Raw genomic sequence first — 26,694 nt, 5'->3', positions numbered from 1 at the left:
GGGTATCCCGCCTCCGGCGCGCCTGGGTATCCCGCCTCCACGGCGCGTCTGGGTATCCCGCCTCCACGGCGCGCGTGGGTATCCCGCCTCCGGCGCGCGCCTGGGTATCCCGCCTCCACGGCGCGCGTGGGTATCCCGCCTCCACGGCGCGCGTGGGTATCCCGCCTCCACGGCGCGCGCCTGGGTATCCCGCCTCCACCGCGCGCGCCTGGGTATCCCGCCTCCACGGCGCGCGTCTGGGTATCCCGCCTCCACCGCGCGTCTGGGTATCCCGCCTCCACGGCGCGCGTCTGGGTATCCCGCCTCCACGGCGCGCGCCTGGGTATCCCGCCTCCAGCGCGCGCCTGGGTATCCCGCCTCTGGCACGCGTGGGTATCCCGCCTCCACCGCGCGTCTGGGTATCCCGCCTCCACCGCGCGTCTGGGTATCCCGCCTCCGGCGCGCGCCTGGGTATCCCGCCTCCGGCGCGCGCCTGGGTATCCCGCCTCCAGCGCCGTCCCGTAGCCACAAGGCTCGGTAGCCTAGCGAAGCGACCTGGCCGCTGGGTGTGACGTGATTTGGGCTTTACCCGTCCATGCCGGCCATTCCCTGTCACCCTCCCACGGCTCTGCAGCTGGTTCTCTTCATGGCTGGCTCCAGTAGCGTCCCTGGCACAGGAGTTACACGCCCTGGGCTGTAGTTTCCTGGGCTGTTTTTATTTCCCTTTCCAGAGCTGGGCACCATGTTTGCCCTGTTCCAGGCTTCCGCAATCTCCCCCGTCTCCCAGAGCTAAGCGCTGGAGGCTCAGCCACCTCCTCTGGTAGCGCCTGGATATTCTCGGACGCCTGTCGTCAGGCCCTGGGGACTTGCAGGCAGCTCACCAGTGATTTTTAACTTGGTCTTTTTTTATTTTCTCTTCTAAACCTGCCCCTTCCCCTCACTCTGCTAGGCCTCCCTTCCGCCTTCTCCGTGAAGTGCCCCAGTGAACCTAGGGGCTCCTGGGGGCCTAGCTGGCTGGAGAACCGTGCTCAGACAGTCGGTCTCAATGGGTCCCAAGCCTGCTGGAAAGGTAGAACGAGTGGGGTTCTGCAGGGCTCTGCTTTGGGACCGGCTCTGCTCAATATCTTCATCAGCGACTTACAGACTGGCATCGAAAGGAGCTTATTAGGTCTGCAGATGATACCAGACTGGAGGGGGGGGGGGTTACAACTGCTTCGGAGGACAGGGTCTTAATTCAAACTGAGCTGCACAAATTGGAGAAATGGTCTGAGGCCACAGGAGGAAGTTGAACAAAGACAAATGCCAAGTGCTGCACGTAGGCAGGGACAATCAGTGGCACCGCACAGGCTGGGCAGACACTGGCCAGGCAGGAGCTCGGCAGAAGGGATCTCGGGGCCCACAAGCGAAATATGAGGCAACGGTGTGACGCTGTTGCAACAAAAGCCAACGTGATTCTGGGCTGCGCTAACGGGTGTCGGGAACCAGACCCGAGCAGCGATTGCTCCGCGCTGGCCAGGCCTCGGCTGCAGGGTTGTGTCCAGCTCTGGGCGCCGCACGGCAGGAGGGTCCGGAGAAGAGCAGCGGGCTGGCACCAGGCCCTGGGGGCTGGGTGTGTTCGGAGGAGCCCGAGGTGGGGGCCCAGGGCAGGGAGCAGGGGCCCTAGGGCGGGGCGGGGAGCAGGCCCTGGGGGGGGGCTGGGGGCTCAGGGGGGGGGCGGGGCGGGGAGCAGGGGGAGGAAGGGGCGGGGCCCAGGCCCTGGGAGGGGGGAGCAGGGGGAGGAAGGGGCGGGGCCCAGGCCCCGGGAAGGGGGGGGCTCAGTGGGGGGGAAGGGGCGGGGCCCAGGCCCTGGGAAGGGGGGGCTCGGGGGGGAGGAAGGGGCGGGGCCCAGGCCCTGGGAGGGAGGGCAGGGGGCTCAGTGGGGGGGCGGGGCGGGGAGCAGGGGGAGGAAGGGGCGGGGCCCAGGCCCTGGGAGGGGGGAGGAAGGGGCGGGGCCCAGGCCCCAGGAAGGGGGGGGCTCGGTGGAGGGGAAGGGGCGGGGCCCAGGCCCTGGGAGGGGGGGCAGGGGGCTCAGTGGGGGGGCGGGCGGGGAGCAGGGGGAGGAAGGGGCGGGGCCCAGGCCCCGGGAAGGGGGGGGCTCGGCGGGGGGGAAGGGGCGGGGCCCAGGCCCTGGGAGGGGGGCCAGGGGGCTCAGTGGGGGGGCGGGCGGGGAGCAGGGGGAGGAAGGGGCGGGGCCCAGGCCCCAGGAAGGGAGGGGGGTCAGTGGGGGCCCGGGGCAGAGCAGGCCCTGGGAGGGGGGGGCTGGGGGTAGGGGGAGGAAGGGGCGGGGCCCAGGCCCCGGGAAGGGGGGGGCTCGGCGGGGGGGAAGGGGCGGGGCCCAGGCTCTGGGAGGGGGGCCAGGGGGCTCAGTGGGGGGGCGGGCGGGGAGCAGGGGGAGGAAGGGGCAGGGCCCAGGCCCCAGGAAGGGAGGGGGGTCAGTGGGGGCCCGGGGCAGGGCAGGGAGCAGGCCCTGGGAGGGGGGGCTGGGGGTAGGGGGAGGAAGGGGCGGGGCCCAGGCCCCGGGAGGGGGGGCTGGGGGCTCAGTGGGGGGGCGGGGCGGGGAGCAGGGGGAGGAAGGGGCGGGGCCCAGGCCCCGGGAGGGGGGGGCAGGGGGCCCTGCCCGGGCGCTGCGCGGGGACTCGGGGGCGGGGGGGGCAGCGCTGGCTGAGCGGCCCCGGGCCCGGATAGCGCCGGGCCCTGCCAGGGGGCGGGGCCAGGGGCGGGACTCCGTGAACAGGAACGTCAGTGGGGGCGGGGCCTGGGCCGGGGTTCGGTTCTGCGCGATGACGGAGCTGGGCCAGGCCCCGCAGCCCCCACCCCCCCGAGGCGGGCGGGGAAACTGAGGCACCGGGAGCTCCCCGCGGGGGGGCGGGGCGCGGCGTTGCCAGGGGGGCTTAGCGGAAGGGACGGGAGTGATGACGTAATTTCCGGCTGCCCTTCCCGGTGCCGGCCCTCCTCGGTGATGTCATTTCCCGCCGCTCCGCGAGCCGCTATTGTTCTTTCGTCCGTCATTTCCGGCTAGTGCAGTTTCCGGTCCCTCTCGTTACCCTGGCTTGTGACGTCACTTCCTATCCAGCCCCCGGCTCTCGCTTTCCGGCGGGGAAGTGACGCTGCCGCCGGGAGGGGGCGGGGCGGGGCGAGCCGCGCTCGGAGCCGGGGACGGAGCCCCAGGTGCGGGGGGCAGGAGCGCGGTGGGGGGAGGGGAGCGGGGCGGGGCGGGGGGGCGCTGGGGGGGGGCGCGGCGCGTGGCCCCCCCGCTGACCCCCCCCCCGCTGTGCCCCGCAGCCATGGCCGAGATCAGCGACCTGGACCGGCAGATCGAGCAGCTGCGGCGCTGCGAGCTCATCAAGGAGAGCGAGGTGAAGGCGCTGTGCGCCCGGGCCCGGTGAGCGCCGCTCGGGGGGGGGGCCGGGCGGGGGGGGGGGTCCCGGGGCCGCCCGGTCCTGACGCGTCTCCCCCTCCGCGCAGGGAGATCCTGGTGGAGGAGAGCAACGTGCAGCGCGTGGACTCCCCCGTGACGGTGAGTGGGGCTCGGGGGGGGGCGGGTCCCGGGGTCTCCGCCCCCCTCCCCCCCTAACCTCTCCCTGCCCCCAGGTCTGCGGGGACATCCACGGCCAGTTCTACGACCTCAAGGAGCTGTTCAGGGTGAGTGGAGACCCCCCCCCGCCCCGAAACCCCCCCCGCGCTGCCCCCTTCCTGCCCCCCCGCGCTGCCCCCCGCCCCCCGCCCTGAAACCCCCCCGCCCCGAAACCCCCCCGCGCTGCCCCCTTCCTGCCCCCCCGCGCTGCCCCCCCCGCGCTGCCCCCCGCCCCCCGCCCTGAAACCCCCCCGCCCCGAAACCCCCCCCGCGCTGCCCCCTTCCTGCCCCCCCCTTCCTGCCCCCCCCCGCGCTGAAACCCCCCCGCCCCGAAACCCCCCCGTTCCTGCCCCCCCTTCCTGCCCCCCCCGCGCTGAAACCCCCCCCGCGCTGCCCCCTACCTGCCCCCCCCGCGCCGACCCCCCCCCCCCCCGCAACCCCCCCCCCCGCTGCCCCCTTCCTGACCCATCCTCCCGCCCCTCCCCGCGGTGACCCCCGCGCTGAAACCCCCCCGCGCTGCCCCCCGCGCTGAAAACCCCCCCACGCTGCCCCCTTCCTGTCCCGGCCCCCCGCGCTGCCCCCCGCCCCCCCGCACTGAAACCCCCCCCGCGCTGCCCCCTTCCTGCCCCCCCCGCGCGTCCCCCCGCCCCCCGCCCTGAAACCCCCCCGCCCCGAAACCCCCCCCGCGCTGCCCCCTTCCTGCCCCCCCCGCGCTGAAACCCCCCCGCCCCGAAACCCCCCCTTCCTGCCCCCTTCCTGCCCCCCCTTCCTGCCCCCCCCCGCGCTGAAACCCCCCCCGCGCTGCCCCCCGCCCCCCGCGCTGAAACCCCCCCCGCGCTGCCCCCCGCCCCCCGCGCTGAAACCCCCCCCGCGCTGCCCCCTTCCTGTCCCGTCCCCCCGCTCCTCCCCCCGCGCTGCCCCCCACGCTGCCCCCTTCCTGTCCCATCCCCCTGCCCCCCCTGTGCTGCCCCCTTCCTGTCCCGTCGCGCGCCCTGCCCCCCCGTCCCATGCTGCCCCCTTCCTGTCCCATCCCCCTGCCCCCCCGCTGCCTGTCGCCCGCCCCCCCGCTGCCCCCTCCCTCTCCCGTCAGCCCCTCTCCCCCCGCAGGTCGGAGGTGACGTCCCAGAGACCAATTACCTCTTTATGGGTGACTTCGTGGACCGGGGCTTCTACAGCGTGGAGACCTTCCTGCTGCTGCTGGCGCTCAAGGTGAGACCCCCCCCCAGCCGCCCCATGAGCCCCTCTGCCACTGCCCAGCCCCCACTAGCCAGGTCTCTGGGCCCCTGCTAACTCCTCCCCTGCCCCAGGTGCGCTACCCCGACCGCATCACACTGATCCGGGGCAACCACGAGAGCCGGCAGATCACGCAGGTGTACGGCTTCTACGACGAGTGTCTGCGCAAGTACGGCTCCGTCACCGTGTGGCGCTACTGCACCGAGATCTTCGACTACCTCAGCCTGTCGGCCATCATCGACGGCAAGGTGCGCCGGGCCGGGCCGGGGGGCGGGGGCTGCGGCCAGGACTCCTGGGTTCCTAACCTCTCCCCCCAACCCTGCAGATCTTCTGCGTCCACGGGGGCCTCTCCCCGTCCATCCAGACGCTGGATCAGATCCGCACGATCGATCGCAAGCAGGAGGTGCCGCACGACGGGCCCATGTGTGACCTGCTCTGGTCTGACCCCGAAGGTATGGGGGGCAGGAGGCGGGGGATGGGCTGCATGGCGGGAGAGCGGGCGGGTCCAGGGATGTGCTGAGGGGTGGGGGCGGGGCAGGGCTGGCCTCTCACCCCGCTGCCCCCCGCCCCCCCAGACACGACGGGCTGGGGCGTGAGCCCGCGGGGCGCCGGCTACCTCTTCGGCAGCGACGTGGTTGCCCAGTTCAACGCCTCCAACGACATCGACATGATCTGCCGCGCCCACCAGCTGGTCATGGAGGGGTACAAGTGGCACTTCAACGAGACCGTGCTCACGGTCTGGTCGGCCCCCAACTACTGCTACCGGTGAGCGCACGGGGGCTGCAGGGCGGGGGGGGGATGGGCTGGCAGGGGCTGCGGGTTGGGAGTGAGGGACACCGGCAGGGCTGGGGGGGGCAGGGCTGGCAGGGCCTGCGGGTCGGGAGTGAGGGGCACCGGCAGGGCTGGGGGGGCTGGGCTGGCAGGGGCTGCGGGTCGGGAGTGAGGGGCACCGGCAGGGCGGGGGGTGCAGGGCTGGCAGGGGCTGCGGGTCGGGAGTGAGGGGCACCGGCAGGGCTGGGGGGACAGGGCTGGCAGGGGCTGCGGGTCGGGAGTGAGGGGCACCGCCGGGGGTGGGGGGGCAGGGGCTGCGGGTCGGGAGTGAGGGGCACCGGCAGGGCTGGCGGGGCCGGGGCTGGCAGGGGATGTGGTTTGGGAGTGAGGGGCACCGGCAGGGCTGGGGGGGCAGGGCTGGCAGGGGCTGCGGGTCGGGAGTGAGGGGCACCGGCAGGGCTGGGCTGGCAGGGGCTGCGGGTCGGGAGAGAGGGGCACCGGCAGGGCGGGGGGGGGCAGGGCTGGCAGGGGCTGCGGGTCGGGAGTGAGGGGCACCGGCAGGGCTGGGGGGGCAGGGCTGGCAGGGGCTGCGGGTCGGGAGTGAGGGGCACCGGCAGAGCTGGGGGGGAAGGGCTGGCAGGGGCTGCGGGTCGGGAGTGAGGCGCACCGGCAGGCCTGGGCTGGCAGGACCTGCGGCTCGGTAGTGAGGGGCACCGTCAGAGCAGGGCTGGCAGGGGCTGCGGGTCGGGAGTGAGGGGCACCGGCAGGGCTGGCGGGGGCAGGGGCTGCGGGTCGGGAGTGAGGGGCACTGGCAGGGCTCGGGGGGGCTGGGCTGGCAGGGGCTGCGGGGCGGGCGTGAGGGGCACCGGCAGGGCTGGGGGGGGGCAGGGCTGGCAGGGGCTGCGGGTCGGGAGTGAGGGGCACGGGCAGGGCTGGGGGGGCAGGGCTGGCAGGGGCTGCGGGTCGGGAGTGAGGGGCACCGGCAGGGCTGGGGGGGCAGGGCTGGCAGGGGCTGCGGGGCGGGAGTGAGGGGCACTGGCAGAGCTGGGGGGGGCAGGGCTGGGCTGGCAGGGGCTGCGGGTCGGGAGTGAGGGGCACCGGCAGAGCTGGGGGGGGCAGGGCGGGGCTGCGGGGCGGGAGTGAGGGGCACCGGCAGGGCTGGTGGGGGCAGGGCTGGCAGGGGCTGCGGGGCGGGAGTGAGGGGCACCGGCAGGGCTGGGGGGGGCTGGGCTGGCAGGGGCTGCGGGTCGGGAGTGAGGGGCACCGGCAGGGCTGGCGGGGGCAGGGCTGGCAGGGGCTGCGGGTCGGGAGTGAGGGGCACCGGCAGGGCTGGCGGGGGCAGGGCTGGCAGGGGCTGCGGGTCGGGAGTGAGGGGCACCGGCAGGGCTGGCGGGGGCAGGGCTGGCAGGGGCTGCGGGTCGGGAGTGAGGGGCACCGGCAGGGCTGGGGGGGGCTGGGCTGGCAGGGGCTGCGGGTCGGGAGTGAGGGGCACCGGCAGAGCTGGGGGGGGCTGGGCTGGCAGGGGCTGCGGGGCGGGAGTGAGGGGCACCGGCAGGGCTGGCGGGGGCAGGGCTGGCAGGGGCTGCGGGTCGGGAGTGAGGGGCACCAGCTGAGCAATGTGTAACCCCCCCCCCCCCACACACACACACACACACACTAGGTGCGGGAACGTGGCTGCCATCCTGGAGCTGGACGAGCACCTGCAGAAGGAATTTATCATCTTTGAAGCTGCCCCCCAGGAGACCCGGGGGATCCCCTCCAAGAAGCCCGTTGCCGACTACTTCCTGTGACCCCCCCCCGGACTGACTTCCCTGCTGGGGGGTTTGGGGGCACTTGGGGAGCTGATCCCGGCCCCACTCGTTCCCTGGGGTGTCGAACGTGGGGCCGCCCCGAATCCAGCCCTGCTCTGGGTTGAACTGACTGTTACCTCCCTCCCGCTCTGTGTTACCCCTCCCCCTCTGCAGCGCCCCCAAATCGACAGCTGATTGCTCCAGGCTTCAGTCCCCTGCCTCTTATTTAATATGGGGACCCCTCCCCCCTGCAGGCCCGGCCTGGCTGCGGCAGGGCATCTGCCCCCACATATTGGGGGGGACCCCAACCCAGTCAGACACCCCAGTGTCCTGTGGGTCACCCCACAACTTCATCTCTCCTGAGGGACCAGTTTCCCCACCCACCCCGTCTCTTTGGGGGGGGCTATTCCTGCACCCCCATTTCTCTCTGGGGAGGGGCCCCTCCTGATCTGTCTCCTCTTGACATTTTTATTTCTTCGGTTTAATTATTTTTCCAATTTTTGCCTTTTTTGTTCATTTTAGATTAAAAAAAAAATTCTAATAAAAATGGGAAAAAAACAGAAAAAAAAATAAAAGGCCATTTGTACAAAGGATGAAAACATGGTGAGTGTTTAGTCCCGTGTCCGTCCCACTGGCACCCTGCCCTGGGCTGGGTGGGAGCCGGCGCCCCCCAGGGGCCATGGGTGGCATTGAGTTGCTGGGGCTGGGGGTAGCTTGGGAGGGATTCCTTCCCCGCCCCCCTGGACACCCGGCAGAGTCATTTCCCTTGTCTGTGCCGGGGGGGGGGGGGGGCACCGAAGCACAGAGCCAGGGATCGAACCCAGGAGTCCTGGCTCTTCCCCCATTAGCCTTCCCTTAGCTCTTCCGGGGCCTGCCCTGGACTCGGCAGCGTTTCAGTGTAACGTGAGTGTTTGAACCCGGCCACGTGCCTGGGGGGCAGTGAGGGGGAAATGGGAGACCCGCCAGTGGCGTTAGCGCAGCATCGGCCTGCTGGGCCCATCCTGCTCTGGCTGGGAGACCGGGGAGCCCTGGCAGAGGGCAGTGGGGGCGCACACAGTCCCTGCACTGGCAACCCCATCCGTCCGTGAGGCCCCCTGTGTTTCATAGACTCTGGGCCGAGCCCCGACCCGAGAGCCCCCCAGCCGGGCCGAGCCCCGACCCGAGAGCCCCCCGGCCGGGCCGAGCCCCGACCCGAGAGCCCCCCGGCCGGGCCGAGCCCCGACCCGAGAACCCCCCGACCCGAGAGCCCCCCAGCCGGGCCGAGCCCCGACCCGAGAACCCCCCAGCCGGGCCGAGGCCCCCGCCCCGAGAACCCCCCAGCCGACCCAAGAACCCCCCGACCCGAGAACCCCCCAGCCGGGCCGAGCCCCGACCCGAGAACCCCCCAGCTGGGCCGAGCTGCCAGGCTGGAGAATCCCCGTCGGCTCTGCCTGGGCCATATTTGCAGCCTCTTTCCAGGCGGGATTGTCCGGCCGCTGCGGCACGTCAGACCTTCCTGGCGGGAGCGATGAGCCGGGGGTAACGATCTGCTCCCCACGGAGGTGCTTCCCGGCCGGGCCCCAGTCGCCCCGGAGCCGGCCCTGGGTTCAGCTGACCAGCTGGAGCTCCTGGAGTCTCTCACTCGAGGGCAGGTTTCTGAGCCTTTCTTCCTCCCCAGGGCTCTTCTCTGGCCCCTCCAGTGGCTCAACGTCCTCCTGGAGCTGCAGGCACCAGAGCCGGCCCCGGGATCACCACCCCAGGGCCAAATCCTGAGGGAAAATCCCCTCTGCTGCTCCGCGAGACCCCCCGTTTGCACAGCCCTTTCGGCCCCAGCGTTGCACTGGGAGCTCCTGTTCCGCTGATTATCCCCCCCCGCTGAGAGTCCCTGCGTCCCCGGGCAGAGCCCCCAGCCGGGAAGTGCGGCCGGCTCTCGTCCCGCCAGGGACCCGCGTTTACGTGTAGCTGGATTCAAACACACCGTGTCTGCTTGTGCCCGTTTCCCCAGCATCCCGCTGGCTCTGTACCAGTGACCTCTTCTCCGCGCCCCTCCCCACCCCCCAGGTCCGGGGCTGCTCCATTCCCCAGTAGTGATTTTGTTTTCTTCCAGTCCCTGAGAAGCTGTTAAGTGCCAAGAGCCGGTCCCTGCGGCCCCCTTTGCAAACAATCCCCCGTTTGCAGTTGCGTTTTGAGACCAGTTAGCCACGTTTTCAGCCATTTCACGTGGGCCAGGTTCAGTTTATATTCTTCTAGGGGGTTAATGGTACCGAGGCAGAGGTCGAAGTATGTTGTGTCAGTGCTATGAGCTTTGTCAATCACACTTGCCATCCCAGCAGAAAGGGTCATCAAATGAGTTTGACCGGATCTATTTGCCACGAGCCCATGGTGACTTGCGTTTAGTCCGTTCCTCGCCTTTAATGCTTTCTTCATCGAGTCCTAGAGCAGCTGCTCCATTATCTTGCCAGGACAAATGTCAAGCTGACTTGGAGGCCTGTAATTACCCACGTCATCCCATTGACCCTTTTTCAAAATTTGCACGTTTGCCGTCTTCCAGGCTTCTGGGACTTGGCCAGGGCTCAAAGACTTACTGAAAATCACCATTAATGGTCCAGTGATCTCAGCCAGCTCTTTTCAGACTCCTGAATGGAAATTAGCTGGAGTTGTTGGTTTAAAAATAGCGAATTTTAGCACCTTAACATCCACCACAGCTACTGATGGAATGGGACGAGTGAAACTGCATTTGTTTTTCCCCCAAATACAGAAGAGAAATATTTAATGAACACTTCAGTCTCTTCTACATTATTATTGATAACTGCACCATTTCCAGCTAGTCATGGACCAGTACCATTGTCAGGATCCTTTTTGTTCCTAACATATTTAAAAGCTCCTTATTGTCCTTAACTCTGCCGGCCATCGATTTCTCCTTGCGCCCTTTGGCTTCCTTTATCAATTTTCTGCAATTCCTTACTTCTGATTTACATTCATTACTATCAGGTCCCCCTTCTTCCATTATATTTATATTATATAATTATATTTTTATAGCTGCTTTTACTTCCCCACTAATAAGCCAAGTTGGGTTTTTTTAACCAGCACAGTCTTTTTCCTCGACTGGCTTTTTGGGTGTCTAGTGAGGTGTTCTTAAATAATTCCCACTTATTCACCTTTTCCTGATGAAATTCTTCCTCCCTGCTCATTGGGCTCATAAGTGTTGTCCGCTTTGTGAAATTGGCCCTGTTAAAACACCAAGAATATCTATTGCCGTTCTGGACTTTGTTCTGCTCACACATCATACGTTTGCTCAAGACCTGGTCTCTTGTACCTAAGCTACTGTTCCCTTCTAGTTCTGCCTCAGTTTCTCTTTCTGGGGTAGGACAAGGTCTGATGTGAATTCCCCCAGGTTGGCTGCATCACTTTTTGAGTTAGGTAATTTTCAGCTCTGAATCCCCAGGCTGTTTCAGTCCTGGCAGCATGAGCCCACTAGCGGGTGTCATGCAGACCACGAGCCATTCTCCAGCTTCCGAGGTCCCGAAGTCAGCGAGGATCTAGTGCTGGCCTGGCTCCGGGCCTCCTTGCAGCATGAATCCCTGGCCAGGATCCTCTGTCTTCCTTGGATGGTTTCCCCAGGCCGGACCCACCCAGACGCGCCCTCCCCCTACACCCAGCCCCCCACCCCCGTCGGACACAGGATGCTGCTTTGCTGCCTTCCCAGCTTTATTGATTGGGTGACGTGGTTTCTATTGGTTTTTAAAACGGTAGGAAATTCCCCCATGTTTGCTCACCTCCCCCCCATCAGCCCCTGGGGGCAGGGGCCCGAGGCTGTAGGAGAGCAGGGGGGAGCAGATAGCAGGGTTGCTGTGCAGGGGGCAGGGAGAGGGGTTGGGGGAAGCAGAGGGCGAGGGCGGTGGCTCAGGTTGAGGGGTGTATATTTCCAGTAGCTGCAGGGAAGAGTCTGGCCCCCCCTTGTTATAAATAAGTCAGTTGCAGTTGGGGGGTGCTCCCCGGGTGAGGGGGCAGCCCCATGGCTGGGGGGAGCCCAGCCCTCAGAAGAGGCCCTTGCTGCCCCCCTCGAGGTAGCCAGCAGGGGGGCCGGGCGGGGCATAGAGGTGGGGGGGCGGGTAGGGCAGGAAGGGGGGGAAGCGAAGGTCAGGTGTGGGAGGGGCGTCCAGCCCTGCCCCCAGCAGGCAGCTGACGTCCAGCCCATAGGAGGGGTAGGTGAGGGCGGGGGCGCTGGTGGTTCTGCAGTTTGATTGGTCAGGGGGTGGCTTGGCAGGGGGGCAGCTGGGGTCCCCCATGGACTTCGGGGCAGCAGCTGCTTCTGGAGCCGCACCGGGTGAGCTGCAGAGAGAGAAGAGGGAGGTTACTGGAACAGCCTGGCAGAGGGAGGATAATGGAAAAGCCTGTTGGGTACCATAGCAGGAGGGGGAATGGAACAGCCCAGCAGGGGGAGGGGACCGGAACAGCCTGTCAGGTACTATGGGGGGGGAGGGGAACAGAACAGCCCAGCAGGGGGAGGGGACCGGAACAGCCTGTCAGGTGCTATGGGGGGGAGGGGAACAGAACAGCCCAGCAGGGGGAGGGGACCGGAACAGCCTGTTGGGTGCTATGGGGTGGGAGGGGACCGGAACAGCCCGTCAGGTACTATGGGGGGGGAGGGGAACAGAACAGCCCAGCAGGGGGAGGGGACCGGAACAGCCTGTCAGGTGCTATGGGGGGGAGGGGAACAGAACAGCCCAGCAGGGGGAGGGGACCGGAACAGCCTGTTGGGTGCTATGGGGGGGGAGGGGAATGGAACAGCCTGTCAGGTGCCATACTGGGAGGGTGATGGAACAGCCCGGCAAAGGTGGGGGAGGGCAGTCAGACAATGGAACAGCCCAGGAGGGGAGGGGATCACAGGGCTGGAAGGGGCCTGGCGAGGCGTCTAGTCCCGGCCCCGGCGCTCGGGGCAGGACACGGGGTTTTCTAGCCCGTCCCCGGCAGGGGTTTGTCCAACCGGCTCCTAAACATCCCCAGTGACCGAGATCCCAGCACCTCCCTGGCGAGTTACCCCAGCGCTGAGCCACCCTGACCCGTCGGACGGTTTTCCTAAGCCGCCCTGGCTGCAAGTTCAGCCCCTGGCTCCTTGTCCTGTCCTCAGAGGCTGAGAACAATTCTTCTCCCTCCTCCTTGTAACAAGCTTGGACAGAAACCTGTTCTCCTGGCCCCCTGGGTCTCCTCTTCTCCAGGCTGCACAAACCCAGGGCTGTCAGTCTCCCCTCACACCTCACGGTTTCCAGCCCTTTCGGCAGTTGTGTTGCTCTCCCCTGGACTTTCTCCAATTTGTCCACATCCTTCCTGCAATGTGGTGCCCAGAACTGGACACAACCCTCCAGCTGAGGCCGGAGCAGAGCTGCAGAATCACTTCTCGTGCCTGGCTCACCACACTCCTGCTGAGACAGCCCAGGACGCTGGTCGCTTGTGTCGCAGCAGCGTCACACTGGTGCCTCCTATTTAGCTTGTGATCCACTGTGACCCCCAGAGCCCTTTGCAGCTCCCCTTCCTCGGGGGTCATTGCCAGGGGGTGTGTGCGACTGACCGTTCCTGCCTGAGTGCAGCACTTTGCATTTGTCCTGAGGGAATTTCAGCCTGTTCACTTCAGGCCATTTCTCCAGTCAGATCATTTTGAATTTTGATCCTAGCCTCCAAAGCACTTGTAACTACAGCTCCCAGAAGGCACGGCGCCACACTAGGGAAATGCAGTGTGATGTCACAATCGGCTGATTCATGATGCGATACTGAACCAAACCTGAACCCTTTCCACTTGTCCCTGAGGGAGAGTCAAAATTTTTGGGCAACAACTGGAAATTTCCAGCTGGAAATTTAGATTTTTGTGAAAACTGCATTTTTTTGACAGACAATTCCTGACCTGCCTGTGACCTCTGACCCCTGGACCCCCCACCCCATGGGTGTAGGTAAGAGGCCCTCCTGTGCCCCCATAACCTCTGGTCCCCAGTATGATCCCGTGCACTCACCTGGCATAGCCGGTGGGCCCCTGGGGAGGCTGCAGGCCATGGAAGGCGGCTGGATGCTGGACGTACGCCTCGGCACTGGGGTTCACCCCCCCTAGGGGGCACCCCAGCTCCTCGCTCCCGCCGGGAGGGTAGGAGGAAGAGATGGGGTGGAAGGAACAGTCAGGGGGGGCTGGTGGCTCTGGGGGGGGGCCCTGGGTGGAGTCGCAGGGACCTCGCTTGCAGTCTGGGGGGAAGAAAAGCAAAGGGTTAATGTTGGGAGGGGGGGAGCTGGAAGAATGGGGAGGCTGCTGTGATGGGGGAAGGGGTGGGGCATGGGGCAGGATGGAGGGGGAGAGGGTGCAATGGGTGGGGGTGTAGTGGGAGGGTTGGGGGTCCCATACCAGCCTCATTCCTGGTAGGTTCGGCCACATCGCCCCTCATCTTCCTCTTGATCCGGGCATCTCGCTCCCTGGGGGGGTGGGGAGAGATGGGGGTTTACTGGGCTGCTGGCTCCACTCCCCCGGATCTGGCCTCCCTCCAGTGCCAACATTCCCCCCAGGCTCCCTCAAGTGGTGCCCCCCCAGCTTGCGTCTCCCATCCTAGTACCCCACAACCCCCCTTCCTTGTGCACCCCGGCACCTCTTGCTGTTCATGCCGTTCTCCCGGAAGCCTTTGGCGAAGGGGTTACTCTCAATCTTCATCTGGGTGATCTGGAGGGGGGACGAGGGAAGAGGAGGGTGAGTGAGAGCCCAGGGGGGCAGCGGGGGGGGGCAGGAGTGGGGGTGGGCTCACCTTGGGGCTCTGGTAGGCGGTGACGGTGAGGAAGGCCGTCTCAGGGAAGGTGAAGGAGGCGCAGCCCCCCCCACGTCCCCCCGGCCCTCCTGCTCCCACCACGTGCACACGGGGCTGGTAGCGGTGCATGGAGTGCAGGATCAGCTGGGGAAGAGACAGGTTAGACATGGGCACCCCCACCCTGCACCCCCTCCCAGCACGACCCCCCTGCTTCCCCACATTCTGCCCCACCCCTCGCCACCCTAAGCCCCACCCCCTGCTCCATAATCCCCTCCCCCTGCTCCATAGGCTCCACCCACCATACTAAGCCCCTCCCCTCTGCACTCCTAACCCCTCCCCCGCTCTCTCCGCCCCGCCCCTGCCCACTTACGTGGCCGTGGGGGTCCAGCGTGTTGTTGGTCAGCTTGAGGCGGTGGAAGGAAACGGGCTGGCGCATCCAGTGGGCGCCCGAGGCCGGGGAGTCGGGGTGGATGTAGACCCGGTCGGGGGGGGGCAGCTCGGCCTTGCCACTGGCCTCCCAGCGCTGGCCCTGCCACTTGTAGCGTGAGGCCCCGGCCGGCACCATGTCCACCAGCAGCAGATACTTCGCCTCGGGGTCCAGCCCCGTCACCGAGACCTTCAGCTGGGGGAACATCCGCCTGTGAGGGGATACGGGGGTGAGGGGGCGGAGGGATACAGGGGCGTGAGGGGCTCGACGGGGCGGAGGGATACAGGAGTGGGGGGGGCTCGACGGGGCGGAGGGATACAGGAGTGGGGGGCCTCGACGGGGCGGAGGGATACAAGGGTGTGGGGGACTCGACGGGGCGGAGGGATACAGGAGAGGGGGCCTCGACGGCGCGGAGGGATACAGGGGTGGAGGGGCTCGACGGGGCGGAGGGATACAGGAGTGGGGGGGGCTCGACGGGGTGGAGGGATACAGGAGTGGGGGGGGGCTCGACGGGGTGGAGGGATACAGGAGTGGGGGGGCTCGACGGGGCGGAGGGATACAGGAGTGGGGGGGCTCGACGGGGCGGAGGGATACAAGGGTGTGGGGGCTCGACGGGGCGGAGGGATACAGGGGCGTGAGGGGCTCGACGGGGCGGAGGGATACAGGGGTGTGAGGGGCTCGATGGGGCGGAGGGATACAAGGGTGTGGGAGCTCGACGGCGCGGAGGGATACAGGGGTGGAGGGGCTCGACGGGGCAGAGGGATACAGGGGCGTGAGGGGCTCGACGGGGAGGAGGGATACAAGGGTGTGGGGGATAGACGGGGCAGAGGGATACAGGGGCGTGAGGGGCTCGACGGGGCGGAGGGATACAGGGGTGGATGGGCTCGACGGGGCGGAGGGATACAGGGGCGTGAGGGGCTCGACGGGGCGGAGGGATACAGGGGAGAGAGGGGCTCGACGGGGAGGAGGGATACAAGGGTGTGGGGGCTCGACGGGGCGGAGGGATACAGGGGCGGGGGGGGCTCGACGGAGCGGAGGGATACAGGGGCGTGAGGGGCTCGACGGCGCGGAGGGATACAGGGGTGGGGGGGCTCGACGGAGCGGAGGGATACAGGGGTGTGAGGGGCTCGACGGGGCGGAGGGATACAGGGGTGGGGGGGCTCGACGGAGCGGAGGGATACAGGGGTGTGAGGGGCTCGACGGGGCGGAGGGATACAGGGGTGTGAGGGGCTCGACGGGGCGGAGGGATACAGGGGTGGGGGGGCTCGACGGGGAGGAGGGATACAAGGGTGGGGGGCTCGACGGGGCGGAGGGATACAGGAGTGTGAGGGGCTCGACGGAGCGGAGGGATACAGGAGTGGGGGGGCTCGACGGGGCGGAGGGATACAGGAGTGGGGGGGCTCGACGGGGCGGAGGGATACAGGAGTGGGGGGGCTCGACGGGGCGGAGGGATACAGGGGTGGGGGGGCTCGATGGGGGTGCAGGGATATGGGGAGCTAAGGGCAGAGGTCGGAGGCCTACAGCTGGGTGACGAACATGGGGGCGCGGAGGGAGATGGACTCTAGGTGGAGGGATATTGTCTTGGCGACAGCCCGCAGGTGGCGGAGGGATACAGGGGGGCTGGGGCTCGATGGGCAGAGGGCCTGGGGCGATACAGAGAGCAGGAGATGAGACGGAGGAACTATATATGGATGGAGGGATACAGGGTGCGAGAGGCCCCATGGGGCAGAAGTTGGGGGCAGGCCGAAGAGCCGGGTGGGGGATGGAGGGATCCGGTGGGTCAGGGACGTCCTGTGACCCCTAAAATACAGCCTGGCTCCCCCCACCTCTGCTCCCCCACGGCCCCTGCCCTCCCCCCCCAGCACCCCCATGGCCATCCCCCCACGGACCCCGCCCCCCAGAGACCCCCTCACGGACCCTCCTCCCCACGGACCCCGCCCCCCCAGAGACCCCCTCACGGACCCTCCTCCCCCACCCCAGAGACCCCCCCTACGAACCCCCCCACCCCGAGACCCCCCCCACGGACCCTGCCCCCCACGGACCCCGCCCCCCAGAGACCCCCCCCACGGACCCTTCTCCCCACGGACCCCGCCCCCCCCCGATACCCCCTCACGGACCCTCCTCCCCCACCCCAGAGACCCCCCCCCACGGACCCTGCCCCCCAGAGACCTCCCCACGGACCCTTCCCCCCACGGACTCCGCACCCCAGATTCCCCCCTACGTACCCCCCCACCCCGAGACCCCCCCCCCACGGACCCTCCTCCCCCACCCCAGAGACCCCTCACGGACCTCCCCCGACCCCCCCTTACCGCCCCGACTTGGTGATGATCATCTCGGTGCCCAGGGCGCAGAACCGCTTCCACAGCTCCCGGTTCTCCAGGCTCATCCGCACGCTGGGGGGCAGCCGGAGGGGCTCGGCCGGGGGCAGCTGCTGCCCGCCCCCATAGGGCAGGGGTGGGGCAGGCAGGGGCAGCGGGGGCCCCGAGGGGGAGGGGCCCAGGAGCCGCCCAGCCCGGTCCAATGCGGGGCAGAAGGGCTCGAACTTCGGGGCTGAGACGCTGTCCAGATCTGGGGGGGCAGAGACCGTCAGAGGGGGGCTGCGGGTCGGGAGTGAGGGGCACCGGCAGGGCTGGGAGGGGGCTGGGCTGGCAGGGGCTGCGGGTCGGGAGTGAGGGGCACCGGCAGAGCTGGGGGGGCAGGGCTGGGCTGGCAGGGGCTGGGGGTCGGGAGTGAGGGGCACCGGCAGGGCTGGGCTGGCAGGGGCTGCGGGTCGGGAGTGCGGGGCACCGGCAGGGCGGGGCTGGCCGGGGCTGCGGGTTGGGAGTGAGGGGCACCGGCTGGGCTGGGGGGGGGCAAGGGCTGGGGGAGGCTGCGGGTCGGGGGTGAGGGGCACCGGCAGAGCTGGGGGGGGGCTGGGCTGGCAGGGGCTGCGGGTCGGGAGTGAGGGGCACCGGCAGAGCTGGGGGGGGGGCTGGGCTGGCAGGGGCTGCGGGTCGGGAGTGAGGGGCACCGGCAGAGCTGGGGGGGCAGGGCTGGGCTGGCAGGGGCTGGGGGTCGGGAGTGAGGGGCACCGGCAGGGCTGGGCTGGCAGGGGCTGCGGGTCGGGAGTGAGGGGCACCGGCAGAGCTGGGCTGGCAGGGGCTGCGGGTGGGGAGTGAGGGGCACCGGCAGGGCTGGGGGGGGGCAAGGGCTGGGGGAGGCTGCGGGTCGGGGGTGAGGGGCACTGGCAGAGCTGGCGGGGGGCAGGGGCTGCGGGCCGGGAGTGAGGGGCACCGGCGGACTAGGGGGGGCAGGGGCTGCGGGTCGGGAGTGAGGGGCACCGGCAGGGCTGGGGGCGGGCAGGGGCTGTGGGGCGGGAGTGAGGGGCACCGGCAGAGCTGGGGGGGGCAGGGGCTGCGGGTCGGGAGTGACGGGCACCGCTGCGGGTCGGGAGTGAGGGGCACCGGCAGGGCTGGGGGGGGGCAGGGGCTGCGGGTCGGGAGTGAGGGGCACCGGCGGACTAGGGGGGGCAGGGGCTGCGGGTCGGAGGGGGCACGGGGGGGTCACACTCTGAGGCTGCAGGAATCTCACATCTTGCTGCCACTCCCCCCCCCCGCCGTTTGGTCACTATGTGGTGCTAAGAGCCCAGCCGTCCCGGGGGGGGGCAGGGGACTCTCCAGACACCCCCTGCCCCAGGGATCCCCACTGGGCTCCCATCTGCCCCCGGGTCCCGTGTCCCCCCATCTCTAGCTGCTCCCCAGCTGCCCCGGGGACCCCCCGCCCTCTGCCCCCCAGACCCTTGTGTCCCGTCCCCCAGCTCCCCTCCCCCGAGACCCCCCCGTCCCTCTCACCTGGGTAGCGGAAACCTTCGTACTGGGCCCCCTGCCCCTGGGGGAAGCCGGCCGCCAGCCCCCCCTGGGGAGCGGGGCGCAGCGGGTAGGCCCCCCCGAACTGCGGGAACAGCTCCGACGGGTGGTACATGCCCAGGGGCTCGTGGCTTGCAGGGACTAGGCGCCCGGACGCCTGGGTTCTCTCCCGGCTCCGGGAGGGGAGTGGGGCTGGTGGTTGGGGGGTGCTGGGAGCCCGGACGCCTGGGTTCGCCTGGCCCAGGGGACGCTGCGCTGCTCTGCTCTGGCCGCTCCCCTGGGCGCAGCCCCCTATTTATGAGCCTCCCGAGGAACTTTGAAGTGAGACCCCCAAATGGCTCGTTGAGCGCGGGAGGGGCCGGAGCAGGCGGGGGGCTGGGCTGGGGCTGTGGGGCAGCCCGGGGGGCAGCGGCTGGGGGGGAGGGGACTTCACACGGAGAAGCGAAAGTGGCAGATGGACACGATTCCCCCCAGCTCCGCCAGTGCCCCCCCACCCTGCCGGTGCCCCTCACTCCCGACCTGCAGCCCCCCCAGCACTGCCAGTGCCCCGCAGCCCTCTCCACCCCCCCAGCTCCGCCAGTGCCCCGCAGCCCCCCCGTCCCCCCGCCCCCGCTGGTGCCCCTCACTCCCGACCTGCAGCCCCCCCAGCTCCGCCAGTGCCCCCCCGCCCCCCCCGCCCTGCCGGTGCCCCTCACTCCCAACCCGCAGCCCCCCAGCTCCGCCAGTGCCCCGCAGCCCCCCCCAGCTCCGCCAGTGCCCCTCACTCCCGACCCGCAGCCCCCCGCCCCGCCAGCTCCGCCAGTGCCCCGCAGCCCCCCCCCCCGCCCCCCCAGCCTGCCAGTGCCCCTCACTCCCGACCTGCAGCCCCCCCAGCCCTGCCGGTGCCCCTCACTCCCGACCTGCAGCCCCTGCCCCCCAGGGCCGGCTTTATGACCCGCAGAGCCCAGTTGCAATACTCAGAAGCAGGGGGTCCACTCTGGGCTTTCTACCGCATCGAAGGACCCCCCCCCCCCCCCGCACTGAAATGCCACTGAAGACCCCGTGAGCGAGGCCCCGTTAGGCGCGGGGCCCTATTCTGGGGAATCGGGTGAATCGGATTAAAGCCGTCACTGCTGCCCCCCCCCACAGCCCTGATGGTGCCCCTCACTCCCGACCTGCTGCCCCCGCCAGCCCTGACAGTGCCCCTCACTCCCGACCTGCAGCCCCCTGCTAGCCCAGCCCTGCCCCCGTCCGCCGGTGCCCCTCACTCCCAACCCGCAGCCCCCTGCTAGCCCAGCCCTGCCCCCCCCGCTCTGCCAGTGCCCCTCACTGCCGACCCGCAGCCCCTGCCAGCCCAGCCCTGCCCCCCCCAGCTCTGCCGGTGCCCCTCACTCCCGACCCACAGCCCCTGCCAGCCCCGCCCCGCCCCGCTCTGCCGGTGCCCCTCACTGCCGACCCCCAGCCCCTGCCAGCCCAGCCCTGCCACCCCCAGCCCTGCCGGTGCCCCTCACTCCCGACCCGCGGCCCCTGCCAGCCCAGCCCTGCCACCCCCAGCCCTGCCGGTGCCCCTCACTCCTGACTCGCAGCCCCTGCCAGCCCAGCCCTGCCCCCCCCCCGCTCTGCCGGTGCCCCTCACTCCCGACCCGCAGCCCCTGCCAGCCCAGCCCTGCCCCCCCCCAGCTCTGCCGGTGCCCCTCACTGCCGACCCACAGCCCCTGCCAGCCCAGCCCTGCCACCCCCAGCCCTGCCGGTGCCCCTCACTCCCGACCCACAGCCCCTGCCAGCCCAGCCCTGCCCCCCCCCAGCTCTGCCGGTGCCCCTCACTCCCGACCCACAGCCCCTGCCAGCCCAGCCCCCCCCCAGCTCTGCCGGTGCCCCTCACTGCCGACCCACAGCCCCTGCCAGCCCAGCCCTGCCACCCCAGCCCTGCCGGTGCCCCTCACTCCCGACCCGCGGCCCCTGCCAGCCCAGCCCTGCCACCCCCAGCCCTGCCGGTGCCCCTCACTCCTGACTCGCAGCCCCTGCCAGCCCAGCCCTGCCCCCCCCCAGCTCTGCCGGTGCCCCTCACTCCTGACCCGCAGCCCCTGCCAGCCCAGCCCCCCCAGTTCTGCCGGTGCCCCTCACTGCCGACCCACAGCCCCTGCCAGCCCAGCCCTGCCACCCCCAGCCCAGCCGGTGCCCCTCACTCCTGACCCACAGCCCCTGCCAGCCCCCCCCTGCCCCCCCCCAGCTCTGCCGGTGCCCCTCACTCCCGACCCACAGCCCCTGCCAGCCCAGCCCTGCCACCCCCAGCCCTGCCGGTGCCCCTCACTCCTGACTCGCAGCCCCCCCCCCCCGCTAGCCCAGCCCTGGTTCCTCCTGCTTGAAGCCACCTAATTGCCTAATTAACACCCTGGCTCCAAAGTGGCTTGATTGATCCTGGCCGGGTTTACAAGCCTGGGGGGCCGGGCGGGGGGAATCGTTTGTCATACAGCTGTTTTCACAGCTGTGCCAGACAGCTGCAAGGGGGGCAGGGGGCCCGGACTCCCTGGGTTCTCTCCCCAGCTCTGGGAGGGGAGTCGGGGCCGGTGGGGTAGAGGAGGGGGGGCTGGGAGCCAGGACTCCTGGGTTCTCTCCCTGGGTCTGGGAGGGGGCGGGCTGGGAGCCAGGACTCCTGGGTTCTCTCCCCGGCTCTGGGAGGTGGGGGGCTGGGAGCCAGGACTCCTGGGTTCTCTCCCCAGCTCTGGGAGGGGCAGGGGCTGGGAGCCAGGACTCCTGGGTTCTCTCCCCAGCTCTGGGAGGGGCGGGGGCTGGGAGCCAGGACTCCTGGGTTCTCTCCCCGGCTCTGGCGGGGGGGCGGGGGGTTAGAGCAGCCGTGGCTGGGCGGTGAGTTTGACCGTCTCCCTGGTGCTGCAGACGGGGCTCGGGCGCCCCCTGGCGTCCAGGGAAGGGAAACCAGCCCCGTCCCTCCGTGGCCCCACTCCAGCCAGGGGGAACCCTGCACCCCCGTTATTTGGGGGTCTCTGAGCCCCTTGGCCTTCTCCAAGGGGGCAGTGTCACAGGACGCTCCCCACGCCCGTCTGCCCCACAGGCTGCCAGCCCCCAGCCCGGGACTTGCAGGGGCTGCAGGGCGGGAGTGAGGGGCACCGGCAGAGCTGGGGGGGCCTGTTACCCCTTGCAGGTCTGCCAGACCCTTCTCCCATCATCCTTTGCAGACTCCCTGCCCCCCCCGCCCCGGCAGGGCTGTTTCCCAGGAGCCTTTGGAGCTGGGGGGGAGTGGGGCCCTGTTACCCTACAGCGCCCCCCAGCGCCCCCTGCTGCGCGCAGAGCCCACTGGCACCGACACTTGAAGCTGTTTTATTTACACACGACGGATTCACACTCAATATTGTACAGCCCCCCCGCCTCCCCCGACACAGCATCTCCTGGGGGTCCCCCCTCCTGCCCCCTCGGGCAGTACCCTCCCCCCCAGCCAATCAGAGCACAGTGCAGCACCGCCCTCCCCCCCATGGTGGGCATTACCTGTCCTCCCCAACACACACACACACATTAATTAATGTTCAGTAATGTCCCCATGCAAAGTTAGGAGGCGGTGCTCATCTCTATGGAAACGGTGCAGCAAGGTCCCGCCCCTTCCTGGCAGTGGAGTGGTCCTGGGCAGGGTGGTCTCCATAGCAACCTTGAGGTGAGCCCCACCCCTGCTGCAGGGGGACCAGGTTTGGGATGGATCTCCATGGAAACGGTGCCAGGGAGCCCCCTCCTCAGTTAGGCCATAGAACTCATGCTGCAAGGCCCCGCCTTGTTGCTGGTTTCCATGGGAACGATGGTGCAAGCCCCGCTGCAGTGGGGTCCGTGGGGCAGGGTCAGTCCCAGCCGTTGTCCTTGATCATGTGGCTCAGCTCGATGATGTATTTCCCCTCCTTGTACTTCTGGCTGCTCTCGAAGGCTTGTTCCTGGGGGGCAGGGAGGGAGCCTGCGTCAGCATCGGGGGCCCCCCAGCCCCCGCCAGGACCCCTGCACCAGTGCCAGGAGGGCTGGGGGGGCAGGAGGGCTGGGAGGAGATGGGTGTAGGATCAAGGGGTGGCAGAGTGACCCTAGAGGCCAGAGGAGGGGTCAGGGTCTCTGGGAGCAGGGCTAGGGGGGTAATGGGGTGTCATTCAGGGCAGGGGTGCTCTGGAGGGCTGGGGGGAGCAGGGGGTCCCTGGGGGCAGGGGCGCTCTGGAGGGCTGGGGGGAGCAGGGGGTCTCTAGGGGCAGGGGCGCTTTGGAGGGCTGGGGGGGCAGGGGGCTCCGGGCCCCACTCACGTATTTCCAGCCCAGCGTGGTCTTGCAGCTCTCACAGTGGATGTCGGATACTGCGTGTAGCCCTGTCAGCAGCACCCGCTCCTCAGCCGGCCCACACCCCACATTCACCCTGGAGGGGGGGGGAGGGAGGGAGGTCAACACCTGGGTCCTACCCCCCCCATCCCAGGTGCTCTCCCCCTCCCCAGCAGGCTGGGAGCCCTGCATGGGCAAATCCCCAGACACCTGGGTCCCATTGCCGTGCCGGGCTCTGAGGCTGTCCCGGACGCCAGGGTCCCATTGCCGTGCCGGGCTCTGAGGCTGTCCCGGACGCCAGGGTCCCATTGCCGTGCCGGGCTCTGAGGCTGTCCCGGACGCCAGGGTCCCATTGCCGTGCCGGGCTCTGAGGCTGTCCCGGACGCCAGGGTCCCATTGCCGTGCCGGCCTCTGAGGCTGTCCCGGACGCCAGGGTCCCATTGCCGTGGCCGTGCCGGCCTCTGAGGCTGTCCCGGACGCCAGGGTCCCATTGCCGTGCCGGCCTCTGAGGCTGTCCCGGACGCCTGGGTCCCATTGCCGTGCCGGCCTCTGAGGCTGTCCCGGACGCCTGGGTCCCATTGCCGTGCCGGCCTCTGAGGCTGTCCCGGACGCCAGGGTCCCATTACAGTCTGGGTCCCTGGGGGCGCTTCAGGGCACTAAGGGGAGCTGTCCCGGACGCCTGGGTCCCATTCCCTGTCCCCCCTGCCCCCCACGTACTCACACTGAGTTGAAGAGATAAGCTCGCCCCTGACTCCCTTGGAAAGACTGGAATAAAAGACAAGAGGGTCGTTAAACCCAGCGAGCCCCTCCCCCGCCCAGGCTGAGCTCCCCCCCAGCCTCTCTGTTCCCCCAACCCCCCCTCCCCCGAGCCCAGATCACTTATTAACCAGCTCACACTCACTTACCCCTCCACAGCCACGGGATTGGGGGGCACCAGCAGAGCTGGGGGGGCAGGGGCTGTGGGTCGGGAGTGAGGGGCACCGGCAGAGCTGGGGGGGGGCAGGGCAGGGCTGGGAGGGGCTGCGGGTCAGGAGTGAGGGGCACCGGCAGAGCTGGGGGGGGCAGGGCAGGGCTGGGAGGGGCTGCGGGTCAGGAGTGAGGGGCACCGGCAGAGCTCTCCCCCCCCCCCCTCCTGCCTCTCCACTTCCCCTTCCCCTTGTGTTGTTTACTTGAACATGCTGCAACCACTTCCCGTCCCCTCCCTCAGGCTGCGAGCTTCCCCCCAGCAGTGACCTTGGAGATGAGGTCATCGTGGTTGGCCAGATGTGCCCGGCAGTGCACACAGCTGTATCTGCGGTGACAGTTGTCCAGGTAGGCCTGGAACGTCTTGGGCTTGGAGAGCCGGACCATGGCGGCCACCGGCACCGCCCGGGACTGGCCCGGCCACCGAGAGACCCGGTTCGGCCTGTGGGGCGGAGCAGCAACTGCAAAGCAAAACACACGGCTGGGACCCGAGCCTGCCAGGCCCTGCCCCCCAGCGCTGCGAGCTTCCTCCCGGCAGTGCCCCCGCCAGGCCCTGCCCCCCAGCGCTGCGAGCTTCCTCCCGGCAGTGCCCCCGCCAGGCCCTGCCCCCCAGCGCTGCGAGCTTCCTCCCGGCAGTGCCCCCGCCAGGCCCTGCCCCCCAGCGCTGCGAGCTTCCTCCCGGCAGTGCCCCCGCCAGGCCCTGCCCCCCAGCGCTGCGAGCTTCCTAAGAAGAGTGCTCCCAGCACTGGGTTCACTCCAACCTGGGTCCTGCCCCCTGGGTACCATCCACCCGGCTGCCTTTCGCCCTGGCTGGTTCTCCCCGATTGTGGGGAGGCCCCAGCAGCACTGGGGATAGAACCCAGGCGTCCGGGCTCTCCGGCCCCACAACCCACCAGCCCCTGTCCCCTCCCAGCCACAGGGAGAGAACCCAGGAGTCCTGGCTCCTAGCCCCCCGCTCTCACCACCAGCCCCCACTCCCCTCCCAGAGTTGGGAATAGAACCCAGGAGTCCTGGTTCCAAGCCCCACCAGCCCTCTCCCCTCCCAAAGCCGGGGAGAGAACCCAGGAGTCCGGGCTCCCATGTGGTTTGGCTCCTGCTTCCTCACCCCCGCCCCCCCCGCGCCAGGGAAGCTGCAAGGCAGCAAAGGGCGGAGGAAGGCTCCGGGGAGGGGCGCGGGGCAGAGACCCCCGCCTGCCTAGCAGCCCCCCATAGGGGCTCTGGAAAATCCCCCCCCCGACCCATACGGGCCACAGCCCCTATAGCCCGGACCGGGCATCCTCCCCCTGGGCTACGGGGCGCGGACTCCAGCCGCGGCTGCCGGCCGGATCTATCGGGACAAGGTCCCTGTGGGCCGCCCCCCAGTGCCGGGACGGGGGGGGGGCTACGATCCCCACCTGCGTCCGCCCCCCCACGCCCTTGGGACCCCGCAGATAGTGGGGGGGCCGGGCCCTAACTCCCCCATCTCCAGGCACCGCCCACAAACAAGCCCCCCGGGCCCCGGGCAGCCTAGAGAGGCGGACACACGCCCCCCCGGCCGCTCGCCGGTCCCACAAGAGACCCGCTCAGCCCGCGCCGCCCTTCGCCTCACCTGTGCGCCTGGTCTCTCTCGCTGAGGGTGAGGGGCCGGGCGGGGGCGCAGCGCGGCCCCCCAGACTCCAGCGCTTGTTTACAAACCAGCTGGCAGCCGCCCGCCCCCTCCTCCCAGCAGCCCCTGCGCCACCCCCAGCCGCCAACGGGAAGGCGGCATGCAAATGAGGCGCTGCTCGGCGGCGCGAGGACGCAACGGAGTGGCTGAGGGCAGATTTGAATATGTGGGGGGGTCTTAAAGGGGGCAGCACCGATGGTGCGTGTGGGGTGGAGACTCAGGCCCAGGGAAGGGGAGGGGGCACTCCAGGACGGGGTGGGGGAGGGGACCGGGACCGGGGCCAGGCAGGGAGGAGCCTCGCCCCAGCAGGTGTGTGGGTGGGGCCAGGCAGCTGAACCCTCCCTCAGCGCGGCAGGGCGGGGAAAGGGACCCAGGTGTCCGGGAGAGCTGCCAGGGGCGAGCCCAGCTCCGGGCTCCAGAACAGGTTGTGGCCCAGCCTGGGCTGGCCCGTCCCTGGGATCGCAGAGACCTGCCCCAGGTCCCGGGTCACCCCCCTCCCCCCCCGGAGAAGGAGAGAGACACGAATTAATCCAAAGGGAATTTATTCAGAGACCCCCGAACACAGCCCCGCCGGTGCCCCTCACTCCCGACCCGCAGCCCCTGCCAGCCCAGCCCCGCCGGTGCCCCTCACTCCCGACCCGCAGCCCCTGCCAGCCCAGCCCCGCCGGTGCCCCTCACTCCCGACCCGCAGCCCCTGCCAGCCCAGCCCCGCCGGTGCCCCTCACTCCCGACCCGCAGCCCCTGCCAGCCCAGCCCCGCCGGTGCCCCTCACTCCCGACCCACAGCCCCTGCCAGCCCAGCCCCGCCGGTGCCCCTCACTCCCGACCCGCAGCCCCTGCCAGCCCAGCCCCGCCGGTGCCCCTCACTCCCGACCCACAGCCCCTGCCAGCCCAGCCCCGCCGGTGCCCCTCACACTCCCGACCCGCAGCCCCTGCCAGCCCAGCCCCGCCGGTGCCCCTCACTCCCGACCCGCAGCCCCTGCCAGCCCAGCCCCGCCGGTGCCCCTCACTCCCGACCCGCAGCCCCTGCTAGCCCAGTCCAGCCCCCTCAGCTCTGCTGGTGCCCCTCACTCCCGACCCGCAGCCCCTGCCAGCCCAGCCCTGCCGGTGCCCCTCACTCCCGACCCGCAGCCCCTGCCAGCCCAGCCCTGCCGGTGCCCCTCACTCCCGACCCGCAGCCCCTGCCAGCCCAGCCCTGCCCCCCCAGCCCCACCGGTGCCCCTCACTCCCAACCCGCAGCCCCTGCCAGCCCAGCCCTGTCCCCCCAGCCCCGCCGGTGCCCCTCACTCCCGACCCGCAGCCCCCTGCCAGCTCTGCCCCCCCAGCCCTGCCGGTGCCCCTCACTCCCGACCCGCAGCCCCTGCTAGCCCAGCCCTGTCCCCCAGCCCTGCCGGTGCCCC

The 26,694-nt window shown here is 69.7% G+C and overlaps 3 protein-coding genes across 3 annotated transcripts; 1 reads left to right on the top strand and 2 right to left on the bottom strand.

Moving 5' to 3' along the window:
* Positions 1-2,905: 2,905 nt before the first annotated feature.
* On the top strand, positions 2,906-7,944 carry PPP4C (protein phosphatase 4 catalytic subunit). Its single transcript, XM_045013350.1, has 9 exons — positions 2,906-3,186; positions 3,301-3,400; positions 3,484-3,535; positions 3,610-3,660; positions 4,700-4,801; positions 4,900-5,073; positions 5,151-5,277; positions 5,401-5,590; positions 7,257-7,944. Exons 2-9 carry the CDS (start codon positions 3,303-3,305, stop codon positions 7,384-7,386), a joined length of 924 nt encoding a protein of 307 aa, XP_044869285.1. The 5' UTR covers positions 2,906-3,186; positions 3,301-3,302; the 3' UTR covers positions 7,387-7,944.
* A 3,144-nt stretch (positions 7,945-11,088) lies between these two features.
* On the bottom strand, positions 11,089-18,528 carry TBX6 (T-box transcription factor 6). The gene is made up of 8 exons (XM_045013317.1): positions 18,399-18,528; positions 16,878-17,136; positions 14,512-14,779; positions 14,142-14,285; positions 13,989-14,059; positions 13,751-13,818; positions 13,371-13,593; positions 11,089-11,697 (listed from the first exon to the last, which is right to left on the bottom strand). Exons 1-8 carry the CDS (start codon positions 18,526-18,528, stop codon positions 11,403-11,405), a joined length of 1,458 nt encoding a protein of 485 aa, XP_044869252.1. The 3' UTR covers positions 11,089-11,402.
* Positions 18,529-21,853: 3,325 nt separating this feature from the next.
* YPEL3 (yippee like 3) lies at positions 21,854-25,425 on the bottom strand. The gene is made up of 5 exons (XM_045013409.1): positions 25,239-25,425; positions 23,921-24,111; positions 23,409-23,452; positions 22,676-22,784; positions 21,854-22,324 (listed from the first exon to the last, which is right to left on the bottom strand). The coding sequence occupies exons 2-5, from the start codon at positions 24,035-24,037 to the stop codon at positions 22,235-22,237; spliced, it is 360 nt and encodes a 119-aa protein (XP_044869344.1). The 5' UTR covers positions 24,038-24,111; positions 25,239-25,425; the 3' UTR covers positions 21,854-22,234.
* Between the last annotated feature and the right edge of the window lie 1,269 nt (positions 25,426-26,694).

The sequence above is a fragment of the Mauremys mutica genome, chromosome 4 (assembly GCF_020497125.1).
Source record: "Mauremys mutica isolate MM-2020 ecotype Southern chromosome 4, ASM2049712v1, whole genome shotgun sequence".
NCBI lineage: Eukaryota > Metazoa > Chordata > Testudines > Geoemydidae > Mauremys > Mauremys mutica.
This window is presented reverse-complemented; position numbering and strand designations above follow the sequence as displayed.

Excerpts from the sequence above, each read along its gene's own strand:
- TBX6 (XM_045013317.1), bottom strand. The coding sequence starts at position 18,528 with ATGTACCACCCGTCGGAGCTGTTCCCGCAGTTCGGGGGGGCCTACCCG. Across the intron at positions 13,594-13,750 it reads ACCTACCAGGAATGAGGCTG|ACTGCAAGCGAGGTCCCTGC; the intron begins GTATGGGACCCC and ends TCTTCCCCCCAG. Across the intron at positions 11,698-13,370 it reads GGGCCCACCGGCTATGCCAG|CTCACCCGGTGCGGCTCCAG; the intron begins GTGAGTGCACGG and ends CTCTCTCTGCAG.
- PPP4C (XM_045013350.1), top strand. The coding sequence starts at position 3,303 with ATGGCCGAGATCAGCGACCTGGACCGGCAGATCGAGCAGCTGCGGCGC. Across the intron at positions 3,536-3,609 it reads GCGTGGACTCCCCCGTGACG|GTCTGCGGGGACATCCACGG; the intron begins GTGAGTGGGGCT and ends CCCTGCCCCCAG. Across the intron at positions 3,661-4,699 it reads ACCTCAAGGAGCTGTTCAGG|GTCGGAGGTGACGTCCCAGA; the intron begins GTGAGTGGAGAC and ends CTCCCCCCGCAG.
- YPEL3 (XM_045013409.1), bottom strand. The coding sequence starts at position 24,037 with ATGGTCCGGCTCTCCAAGCCCAAGACGTTCCAGGCCTACCTGGACAAC. Across the intron at positions 22,785-23,408 it reads GCTTATCTCTTCAACTCAGT|GGTGAATGTGGGGTGTGGGC; the intron begins GTGAGTACGTGG and ends CCCCCCCTCCAG. Across the intron at positions 22,325-22,675 it reads CCACGCTGGGCTGGAAATAC|GAACAAGCCTTCGAGAGCAG; the intron begins GTGAGTGGGGCC and ends CCTGCCCCCCAG.